Consider the following 12,376-nt stretch of genomic DNA (forward strand, 5'->3'; position numbering starts at 1 on the left):
GTCTGAGAGATCTGCATAGAACAAGCAATTTGCTTAAAATACTTGGAGAATGTAAAGAGAATTCAGTGTATCCTCTTCACTGTTAGCTTCTGCTTTCAAAAGGAAAAATTCTAATTTGAGCAATCAAGTGCTTTCTTAGTGCAGTTCAGATTAGTAATGTTTTCTAGTTGAAACCTAAATTTTGTAGGTTTGGGGAAGCATTAAGGGCTGCAGCAGCCTCTCATCTATGTTCAGTAGCTTTGAAGCCTGCTGACCATTCTGGAGCTGCTGCTGATCCTTTGTACTTCCTTTCTCTTATGGCTTCTGGCCTATCTTCATCCCATCTCTTGCTATGCAAAAATCCTCAGCATTCTCTGAGACAAAATCCCATCAAGGCCAAACTTAACCCTCTCCAGTAGAAGAGTTTAGTTGTTTTTGCTCTCTTATCCTATTTAAGAGGGTCATAGAAGTCAAGAAGCTGAATTTCCTCTTATGTTTAGGTTTCTGCCACTGCAGCTTGACAGAAATCTGAAGCAGCTTTTCCTTTTCTGAGTTTCAGTTAGTGACTCATGGAGAATGTGCCCAGAGCAGACGCTCTGGGATGCTGGGCTTTGGGTCTGCAGCAAGCATGCAGAAGCTGCATTGGGGAGGATACTGGTAGATGTCTGAGTGACTGGTTCTATTCATTTGCTCTTGGCCCGCCTTTTTAAGGAACTCTTTAAAACTCTGTTAACAAACCTGCTTTTACAGCGTGGAGTTGATTAAATGAGAAAACACTTGGGGCACGGGATGGTATTTATGGTGTTCCTCTGTGTTTCTTTGGGACAGGAGAAAGCAGTCCGCACACATCTGTGCTTGAGAAATGTATATGTGAAATTTAGTTTGTAGGAATGGGTTTGTGCTGTTGTATGAATGTCACAGAGAGGGGCTACTGACTTACATGTAACAGTGAGCAATAGTAACATTTTGTTTTCACATGCAAGGCATTTGACGCAAAATTGCGTTTTCATTTTGACTACAGTTGATGTGTACAGTGTAACAAATAAGATGGATACATTTCTCTCAAAGTCAGATTTTCTGGCTTCTTCTGTTGAATGGACTTAGAATTTCCATGATTTACATTGCTAACAAAATAAAAAAACTATTGAATAACAATTCAGAATCTTCACATCAGAATAGGGTAAAAATGCAAACAAAATGCTTCAGTAGTACCCATACACTCATCTAGTATATTCTACACCTAGACTTAGTTCTAGTTAGAGAAATTAACATTGAGTGTTCTTGAAACGTTTGCTGACTCTACAATTAAATTTAATCTGTATAACTGCTGATTCAAAGGTTAAATATATAATAAAGCATCATTGCTAGAGATATCTGACTGCCCATCAAACTTAAATGCTTCTGTAATATGTGCATGTAATATGTAGTTATTCTTTGTTTCAAATTTTTTTATTTATTTTTGACAGATACTTCCTCATTGTAGGAACTGGGAGAGTTTGCTCACTGATATTCCCAACATGGAATCTAATTGACCATGTTGGCATTTAACATGAAATCTTTTTAAAGCGGGTATGCATTCAGTCGCATTAGTAGGAATTAGGTTTTCTAAAAGCATTACGAATACTACATTTGCAAACCAGAATGATGTTACACTGGGTTTTTTTAATGTGTTTTGTTTTTCAGGTGGCAGAGATAAGCGTGGAGGCCCCATTCTAACGTTTCCAGCACGTAGTAATCATGATAGAATACGGCAAGAAGACCTTAGGAGACTAATTTCATACCTAGCTTGTATTCCAAGGTAAGTGCTGGTCACTTGATAGACTCTGAGGCTCTGCAGAAAAACAAATGTAATGTACTTCAGTACACTCACAAGCTACAACATCTTGTGTGGACTGGGGATATCACAATGCTTCTGTCTGTTATTCATGTCAGGTAAGTTATTGTATCCTGATACAACACAGGAATACCTAGGAGAAATATATGTAGAATTTCTTGTACAGGTCTCAGATAAAACTGCAGAGATGTCTTTGAAAGTATCGATGTTAGTGTATTATAAAAAAAATTAAGCAATTTATTACAGTGCATTATTTAAACAAACCACCAAATCCAGTGCTCGTATGTGTGTGTGTATGTACGTATCTGTACATTCACTCATTGTTCAATGTATTCTTCATTATATATACATTGTTCAGATAGAGCTCTGTTCTGTGTGGTACAACTCGGGAGAAAAGTGAGCCTACGACCCTGATTTTATGTTTGTCTCAGATTCCGCCAGCATCCGGAACAGAGTGAAGCAATGAAGCAATTCTGAATATGCTTGAATTTGTTTGCATGTGACCTAGCAGTTTTTATTATAGATAGAAAAAAATCCCTAGTGCAGCATACCTCAATACAATTTCTTATATAATAATAAAATTTCCTGTATAATAAAATAATATTCCTGTGAGTTGCTAATTTGTAGTCATTTTTCTTTGCATCAGATGTCAGTTGTCAGATAAGTACTGTCATTAAGCAACACCCCAAAAAGAAACATTCTAAAAGTCTAGTTAAATGTGGCTGTGGCCTTCCTAAGAAGAAATTTTTGGTATTTCAATTATTCTGGCTTTTATTTCACTTTGAAATGCAGAGGTGGTTTTCTGTTTGTTTGTTTGTTTTTTGATCAAGAGATCTGGAGAGATATGGGAAGGAGAAAGGGAAGAAGTTTTGAGATTTTAACCTCTGAAATCACTGGACTTCACATTTGAATGTTTGATGTATATTCTGACACTCTAGATCTTCATGTTACTAGAGAAGTTGGTAGACAAATATGCATCAAAATGGGCCCCAGAGAGTTGTCTTGAGATAATCTAGCAAAATACAGCTGCGTTCTCACGCATGGTATGTGCTAACTTAGCAGCAAAATAGATTTAAAGTAGAAGCTTGGTTCAGGATTTTATATCTCTGCAAGCATGGAAGAGATTTGATAATGAAAACAGCTTTATTAAAAGTTTGATTTATTTTCATACAAGTCTTACAACTCCTTAACTGAGAAGTCGTAATTGGTGCAAATAGCCCCACAGTTTGTCAATTAATTACTGCAGTAATTACTGTAGAGTTACTGTACATAGTTGAAAGTTTTTGGCAACAGATCGAAACACCTAGGGTAGTATTCCATCTTAAATTTACATTAATTTAAAATTTATCTGATTTTTAAATGTTGCTAAATTTAAGTCATCTGCTCTGACTGGACAAAGTATTAGTGTAGGTCAGATTTACCAAAGAGAGAATTTTGTCTGACCAAGACCTGCAGAAACAATTTTTGTGATCCCTAGCTGAAATAAATTCATCTTTTGTGAGATGACAAGGGCTATGTGATTGAAACTGGGGGGCCCATCTGCATCACGTGGTGAGGGGCTGCTTTGTACAGTCTTGTAGATGACTAGGTGCATGCCTCATGAATCAGTGGCAAGCACTCTTCCTCATGAATGGATAGTTTGTGTGGTAGGAAAGGGATGGGCTGAGCAGCACTCAGAAATAATGTGAAGGCTTTCTGTAGGTGGGTGTGTCTTAACTACAAAACAGTATTTGTATTTGTGCTTTTAATTTTGTGATATTTTTGAAAAATATATAGAGTGTGGTCAGAAAAATGTGAAGTTGTAATCTGCGTGTATTCTTCAGTTATCATTGCTATTTTTGGGCAGCTGGGAGAGCCAACAGTTGTTTTGGTAAAATCCTTTATAAGCTGTTTTTTTAAAGCCAACGTTAAAACAACTCCTCTTCTAAGGAAGTTATATTGCTGCTCCCTTCAGCAGCACTTCAGCTCTCTAGCATCAGTCATTCATCTATCTCATAGTGTGACCAGTGAGACTGAATAAAGCATGCCAATGAAGTGTTCTTACTTCCTGGATACTCTAAAAGTCTCACCACACAAATTCCAGGATTGCCTTTATGTTAGTCACATCCCTGCAAGTGACTCATGTACTCACACAGTGGACATGTGGTGCCTTTTGATAGTCTGTTGGTTATGGCTTGATTTTGAAATTCTCCTTTCATGTTAACCTGTCTCTGTAGTATGTATATCCTGGAACAAAATCAAAATTTCTGGTGTTGGTGGTGATTCTTGCTGTTGATCAGCAGTACAAAGTGTGCTATGTGCACAAAAGAAACAAAATCTGCTGTTCTCAGAGGAGTTGCCAGAAATTTGAGTATAAGGTCTGCCAACTTTTGGACAGCAAAAATGAGCTCAAATTGTGTAGAAAGAAGTTGATGTGGTCTTCTTCACAATGACAAAATAGTTTTTCATCCATTATATATCCAGAAATTGATCTTGTTACAGAAGTGATCGTCAATAAGGGTTTTCATCTGCATTCTAACAATTTTTAACTCTCAGATAATCTGGGATATCCGAAACGGTTTACGAAACATTGCAGAAGTGGTAGGTAAGAACAGCTTACCAATCTGTCTTTTAGAGGTTCCCCTCAATGATTAGGAAAACACAAACGTTGCTATCAGTAAAGTGTGTGTTCTACAGAGTCATTTATAAATGAATTACATGTTGGTGCTTCTGTAAATGGTGACTTCACTATATGTGTTGGGTAAAAGAGACGCAAGACTGGAAGAAGAATCGTGCATATATAAACAAGGAAAATGAAAGAGGAGGTAAAGGCAGATCGTCAAATCAGCAACAAGTTTAAAATATCTCCCAGCAGGAGTTTGGCAGTGAAGTGACAAACAGCTTCCAGAGAAGTTCTGCATTGCCTTGATGAGAATTGCTGTACGCATGAGATAGTCAACAGCGAGGCCCTAGGGGTGTGATTGTTCATTAGGTTAGCACACTTTAATTAGGGAGTGTGTTGCTGTAAAAGTGCTGTCTGTGTTTGAATTTGTAACGCTTGATAACCTTTTCTTCTTTCTTCTGCAGTGAGGAAGTATGTAAAAGAGGATTCACTGTCATTGTAGATATGCGTGGGTCAAAATGGGACTCTATAAAGCCTCTGCTGAAGATTTTACAGGAATCCTTCCCATGTTGTATTCATGTTGCACTGATAATCAAGCCAGACAATTTCTGGCAGAAACAGAGGACTAACTTTGGCAGCTCTAAGTTTGAGTTTGAGGTAATTTCCCCTATGCTATATGGATTTATATTTATTTCACGATTTAAGTGTACTCACTACATTGTGATTGACATCACAAGATTGACATCTTGAGCATTCTCAGGTAAATAATGTGGATGAGAAGAGAGGTAGATGAGGCCAATTGTGCCAGAGGGAATATAGTTTCTTTAACATACTTAAACTAGATGTGCACATCATCATATGTACTTTCTCTGAGTATGAAAAAGATGGACTTTGAGTTTTATCCCAAAAGTAAATCATTAGGTTTCATCTATATTTTGTCTGCATTACAGTAATTGTTCTATCATGTATAGAAGAAACCCAAATAAATAAATCTTGCCATTATCCTGCTGCTGATGTACAATATGCAAGTCAAAAGTTATTCAGAATAGTAGTCAGAAGGGTGGTTTCTTCAATGTGGTGAGATAAAGAAACAACATTTCTCTGACTGGGGGGCAATATCAACAAGACAAGAGGCTGATCAGAATTGAAGTTGGAAAAGAAGTCTATAAAAGAAGTCATGTGGACTTCATAAGTAAAACGATCAACTTATAAACAGAGAGAACCAAGCGTTTGAAAGATAAATTCAAATTTGTTTCAGTAACAGCATTTTTTAATTTTCATCTTTATTTTCTTTTAGACAAATATGGTGTCTCTGGAAGGCCTTACCAAAGTAGTTGATCCTTCTCAGCTAACCCCAGAGTTTGATGGCTGTTTGGAGTACAACCATGAGGAGTGGATAGAAATCAGAGTTGCCTTTGAGGACTACATTAGCAATGCAACCCATATGCTGTCCAGACTGGAGGAACTGCAAGATATATTGTCAAAAAAGGAAATGCCTCAGGACTTGGAAGGTGCTCGCAATATGATCGAGGAACATTCACAATTAAAAAAGAAAGTCATTAAGGCCCCCATTGAGGACCTTGATGTGGAAGGACAAAAGTTGCTCCAGCGAATACAGAGCAGCGATAGCTTTCCCAAAAAGAACTCTGGGTCAGGGAATGCAGACTTACAGAATCTTTTACCCAAAGTATCCACCATGCTGGACAGGCTGCACTCAACACGGCAGCATCTGCATCAGATGTGGCATGTGCGGAAATTGAAATTGGACCAATGTTTTCAGCTCAGGCTGTTTGAGCAGGATGCTGAAAAGGTAAGAGGTTGGGGAGGGAAAGACAAGTGGGCACTGTCATTAGAAGGAACAGTGATAGACTGACTTAAGTAACAAGGATAATTACAAGTATTAATTTTTGTCTTCACAGTTGTGCACTAGTCCTTTAGCAGGAAATGAGGTGGGATTTCTTTTATTGATAGTGAATCTTAATCTCCTAAAGTAGAGAGGATGGAGTAGTAATTCTAAGCTGTAAAGAACACAGGTAACTTTTAACCAAAGGTAAATTTAAGTGGTGATTTTAAAGATTTTGCTTTGGTACATTTTTGCTCCAGACAGATGCTTTTGCAGGTATCAAATAAAGATGAATGCTTCATACTTTATAAATGCAGATGATTAAGGATTACATCAGTCTCTTTTTGAGTGACCCTTGGGATTTGAATGACAGACAGTCAACAAAGTCTGATGAGGCTGACATGGGAAACTGCTTCATTGATGCCAGATTTAAGGTCCCAAGCTAAAAGCTGATGTATCTTTTTTTGACAGCGCTTATGTCATTAACAAAGGACTGACTGACTGATTTCAGAGTGTTTTGGGTTAACCAGTCCTATTGAATAATAAAGCACTTGATTGTCATGGAATTTGAAGAACCACTATAGCAGGCAGTGCACTGTTAGATGAGATCAAATAAGATCCGTTTTCATAAGGAATGGTTTTGTAATCGCTCATTAACTTGCTACTGTGGAACAAATAGCTTTGAGGAAAGATGGGGAGGTTTTCTGTGGGAGAAGAAATAGTAGACTATATAGTCAAGTGGTAAATATGGTCTTTATCAGATATCTTAAAATATTTGTCATAAGAATGCCTGAGCTGGGTGAGATCAAAGGTCTCTGTTAAACTAGTGTTCTGCTGTCCAGTTGTGGTCATTAGCAAATGCCCCGGGAAGAATAAACACAGAGCAAGCAGATACAGTACTTCTGCCTCTGTCTTCCTTTGTTTTCTTCCCCTGTACTTTCCTGTTCCGTGATCATTTCTGCTCAGGGACTTTCATAACAGGACTTCAAATGTTTTCTACTGTGTTTAAAAAAGAAACTTCTGAACCATATAAAGCAAGTGTTTACTGAATGGATGTAGCTGAAAATAGTAGGGGCGTGTGTAAGGACTGATGAAAAAATCCAGTCAAGTAAATTTAGAGTCACAAAGTTAGAAAAGAATAAGCCAGTGCTGTACTATTGTTCATTTAGGACTCAAGTACTTTTTAGCAACTGTTCAGTGATTTATTTATGGCACAAACAAAATATATTTTGATGATGCTCAAATGGTTTTGAAAGAAATGCTCTACATTTACTCATCTAAAAATTGCATACGTAACTTGGGCTTTAAGAAGCTCCCCATCATATACTGGAGCCTGGGAATTGATCTCTGTCCTTCCATATGATTATATAAGCTCATATCTGTATTTTCTAGATTCCTGATTCAAAGAATAATTCTATATTAGATTCATGCATTCATCTTTCAAAATAGAGGGGAATGTTAGGCACCTCAAAAGGAAGTTGACAACAGCTAGAGTGCTTGGGACTTCATTCCCACATCAACCAATAGAGTAGGATTCCAAACATGGTTTCTGTGGTATCCTAGCCCACTTCTTGGTTAAGGCTCATGTCTCAACGTACTCATACCTTTTGATAATTGATAATATTACTGTGCACACTGTTCTGAGTACTTTAACAGATGTTTAAATGAGTACTTAGTACTCATTGCTGCCATTTCTTTCAGAACAATCTTTTTCAGCTAATGCAGAGAGTAGGTAGGGAGGTCTTATGAGCTGAAATATAGCAAGGTTTTCAAGACTTGCATGTGTTAAACCTTACCTTTTACTGTACTGCTTGGACTGTGAAAACTGCCTTTCAGTGCCACTGCTAACATACCTGTGAACTTCCAGTGGTGGCCATTGTAAGATAAGATCTTTCCTAAATTTTGTTTGAATATTAAAATGCTTTTCACATAGACATATTTCAAGTTTATTAGTAGATTTTTTTTCTGGAAGAAACTTAACCTGTAACACTGCTCAAGTTTTGTTTTTTTTTTTTCTAATCTTCTATGCAGTACAAAATTTATTCTCCAATCTGTCATAAAGTTATGAACTAAAAATATCAAACTTGCTAAAGGACTTGATCAGCAGGAACAAATTTATAACTGATTTCCATGAGTTGCCATTTTCATTCTAAATTACTAAACTGCTGACATAATTAAATGCTGACACTAAAGACCTGTATAAGCTTAGCAACACAGGGCTGTGCTCCCAGTGTCTTTGTTTACTATGACTTCCTACTAATGAAATTGATTTTATTGTAGTTTGCGATAAACACCTAAGTGAAAGGTTCAGCAGCCTCAGCTGTTGGTCCAAGAAGTCAAATTTCAGCATTCATTTGTTTAAAATATACAGTAACTTACAGGAGAAAGAGTATCGGTATGAATTTTAATGGCCTTAGATTCTTTCTGTTGTCTTTGTTCACAGATTTCTCACGTTACTTGCATATAATTTAATTTGTTCCATAACAAATGAGTGATTTTTTTTTTTTCTGTAATATTTTCTTGTAGATGTTTGACTGGATCACACACAACAAAGGTCTGTTTCTGAACAGCTACACAGAAATAGGAACCAGTCATCCCCACGCTATGGAACTTCAGACACAGCACAATCACTTTGCCATGAACTGTATGGTAAGAACAGGCCTTACTTGACAGCACTGACACATGTATTTGCTCTTTGTAGAGGCAGAACTCAGAAATCATACACACAAGTCATCTCTTTTGTTACAACTAGTTCAAAGCTGCATTTGAGCAGTGAAATCATATGATACAAGAAGAAAATAAAGGATAGCTAAGTACAGAGGTACTGTGATCGAGCAATTAAATTGTTTGGACCACTGGCAATATTTGGTGCAACCTTGGAATTTCTGAAGTATGTGAATCCAAACTTAGAGAACCTGGGATATGTGCTTGAGTATGGTGTTACATCTCTGGGAATTGTATGTAATATGATTTATAAACAAACAAACAGAAACTACCACCACCACCAAAAAAAAAGTTCTCAGTCTTAGGTACAAGAAGTTCTGAGAAGTGATCAATAACTGACCCCAGTGTAATACTTTTCCTTTTTGATTGGAACACACACTTCTCATTTCTGATGTAGTGGAACGGAGCTAGAACAAACATTTTTCTTGTCAAATATGATCTTGAGATGAGTCATCGTTACGTTACAATTAAGAATTAAATCTGTAATTGGCTGTGAGTGAAAGCTGCTTATTATCAGTTTTATGAATGCCCTGTTTGGAAATGGGGACTAAATTCTCAAGTGTACTTTGGTACTTTTTCACAAGCAGGGCGGGAGGTGTGTAAGTAACTTTGGGAGTCTGGGCCTAAATCCAGTTCCTGGCTTTCAGGGACTGGAAGAAGAACACTACCACGCTTGTTAGAAATTAACATCTTTGGCAGTTTAAGGATGGGAATTGAATTAAAGTACTGTCGAAACAATCAACTCTTGCAAGAGGGTGTTTTTGTAGGACAGGACTAGTAAGTGTGGAAAGAAAGCATGGCAAAGTACACCAGGTAATTTGTCTTGCTGAAATTATAGAAGGGATAGTAAGGCAACTCTTGTGTCTGGAATTGCCAGATGGGAGTGGAGGAGTACATTTTCTTCTGCAACTCAAATATGTTTGTGAAAGTTAAAAAAAAAAAAATCACTGAAATTTTGAAAAGAATAAAGCAAACATTGTGGAACATCGTAATGAAGTTATGTAATATCATAGATGGAGGTAACTTTGACCTTTTGGTCTAGAAGGTGCAGGTCCTCTCAGTGGGCACAGAGAATTACTCCTTCATGGAGCAACAGGTGCTTGTTGCTCATAGCTCTGCACATGAAGTACAGCAGAAGTAAATTCAGAGAGGGACCAAAGGTGTCATTGACATGAGATAACTTTTGGAACTTTTTAATTTTTGGATAGCTTCCCATGTTGTTCTTGGTTTTGTACTCTAAAGGTTAAAGTTACTCAGTCTGTCCAACTGTTAATTACTGTTGACCCTTCAAAACTCAGAGGCTTTTTTTCTTCTCCTTTACTTTATTTATTTATTTTTTTTTTTAATTCCTGCCAGGAAACACTTCAGCAGTGGATGTAGCATAATCCCTCCCACTCTTTGCCTTTTTATGCTGCTGTTTTGCCTGTAATCAAGCATGTTAATTACACAGGAGTTTTTCTTACTTTGCCCAGTGATTTCTTGAAGCATGTGATGAACAGCTTAATTCTGGGGCAAATAACTCAAAAGCTACAGGAGGCAAAAAAAAAAAAGAAAAAAAAAAGAAAAAAAAAAAGAAAAAAAAAAAAGTGGTGCTTTTTTCAATGCATTTTTGTAGTGTAGCTTCTATGAAATGGTCCTTTCCCATAGAATGGAAAAATTATGAGTCTCTGGTTCTGATTTGACCAGCTTTCAGGTGTTTGGAGTTCTATTTGGTTAAACGACAAAAACTGTTCATGTATAGTAGTGGGGATAAACAATACTGAATGCACCAAGAAATAACAAGGAAAACTGATTGAAATTCAGCAAGCCTTATTTTTCATTTGTTTATTACTGGAAAAAATGTCAGGCAATTTTAACCCCTCCAAGTGTGTTCAGCTTCTCCCTGACCAAGTGCTTACCAAGTTGCTGTTTTTTTCAGAGTTGATTTAAGATTTCTTACATGAATATTGTACTGCCAGAGATGGTATTTAACTTTTAACCCATCGACAGAAATGTAAATTTATTCAGTTGTGTGGCGTAGAGGAAGGAGGTATGACAACTAAGTATCATAACACATCCAGGAGATTTTGAAGGCTTTTCCTTGTGACCCTAATTGGACCCTAATAGGTCTTGCTTTTCAGGCAATGTCTTTAGGCTGACTTTAGGCAGCGGAGGTCTGTTCAAAGGATAAATGCTGCCCAAGCAGCTAAATACAACCTCTTGCACTTAGTCATAGCTTAACCCTGATAACTGATGTTGCAGCTGCTTTTCTTAACGCGCTGTGATTGCCACAGGGCACATGGTCCCTTCACAGCAGGTGCTACCCTCCGTCAATAGCTGGCCCTCCTATCTTCCCTTCCTCCCCGAGTGGAAGCTTGGCTTTCCAGAGGGCACAGGAGGGCAGGTTCTGCAGCTGCTTCTACTGAGCTTGGGTGAGATGCCAAAAATTTAATCTGATCATCCAGTTCGAAATGAACCACCTGGTTGTAAGCCATCGTGAAAACTACTTAGTTCCTGTCATCAACAAGAGTTTGTTACATCAAGGGCAAAGAGGATTTACTGAATATTTCCTTTTTCCTTATAATGGCTTTCTGCCATTTTTAGAATCAGTACTACAGCAGAAAGTGGTTGAAAGTATAAGCCAAATATGGTAAAACAAAAAGGTGAAGAATACACTGGGGCAGGAAATAGAACTGCACTTTCAGCAGCAGGCATCTTATGTATTAAGTATGTGATAGACTGACTGATGTGGTTGCCCTTCAAGGTACTAAAAGTAAGTTTATGGAAGTCTTAAGCTTAATACATAGTCTGATTCTCACTGAGACTGTCCTAGAGAAAATCTGGATAGAGTGATATACTTCAGAGGTGGAAATGTGCTTTGTTACCGTTTGTTAACACACATATGTTGATGTAGCTAGGAATGCTCTCTGAAATGTTCACGTGTTTAATATGGTCTGCCATTACTGAAATCAAGCACTGATTAGTGGCAAGACCATTTCTTTACAGGGCAAGTAATCCTCATCTTCTCTGGCTGTGGGGAGGAACAGTATTTCAGAGATTCTTTCCTGTAAAGATGAGAGTGGTTTTTTACTGTCATTTAAAAGGCCTGTTCTCAGCTACAAAAAACTGTTGTTGTCAAGTCCTGAGATTTATGAGAGCTAAGCAATACTCTGTTTTAGCTTCACGTTCCTCTTTGGATGACTAAACGAATGCTTCACTTCTCAAAACAAGTTTTTAGACCTTTTAAGGTAAAAACTTGCAAATAAGGCATCACAGGAGTTGTAAATATAATATATATATATGTATATATATAATTTTTAAACTGCAAAAATTAAGAAGCTGTGATTGTACCATTAGTCTTGCTTGGAAGAGTCAGAGGGGCTGATACTGTGTCTGTCCGCTCTTTTTTTCCCCT

At 37.4% G+C, this 12,376-nt stretch overlaps 1 protein-coding gene across 1 annotated transcript in view; it reads left to right on the forward strand.

Annotated features, from left to right (window-relative positions):
* Window positions 1-12,376, forward strand: part of TRIO (trio Rho guanine nucleotide exchange factor) — a gene marked incomplete at both ends in the record, with an annotated part of 224,759 nt that overhangs the window by 62,072 nt on the left and 150,311 nt on the right. Inside the window, 4 exons of the mRNA XM_079534003.1 lie at window positions 1,663-1,777; window positions 4,880-5,072; window positions 5,713-6,225; window positions 8,785-8,907. Coding sequence (XP_079390129.1) covers window positions 1,663-1,777; window positions 4,880-5,072; window positions 5,713-6,225; window positions 8,785-8,907 — 944 coding nt within the window. The remainder of the gene's footprint in view (window positions 1-1,662; window positions 1,778-4,879; window positions 5,073-5,712; window positions 6,226-8,784; window positions 8,908-12,376) is intronic.

This window comes from Tetrao urogallus, assembly GCF_951394365.1.
Source record: "Tetrao urogallus genome assembly, chromosome: 3".
NCBI classification, from domain to species: Eukaryota; Metazoa; Chordata; class Aves; order Galliformes; family Phasianidae; genus Tetrao; species Tetrao urogallus.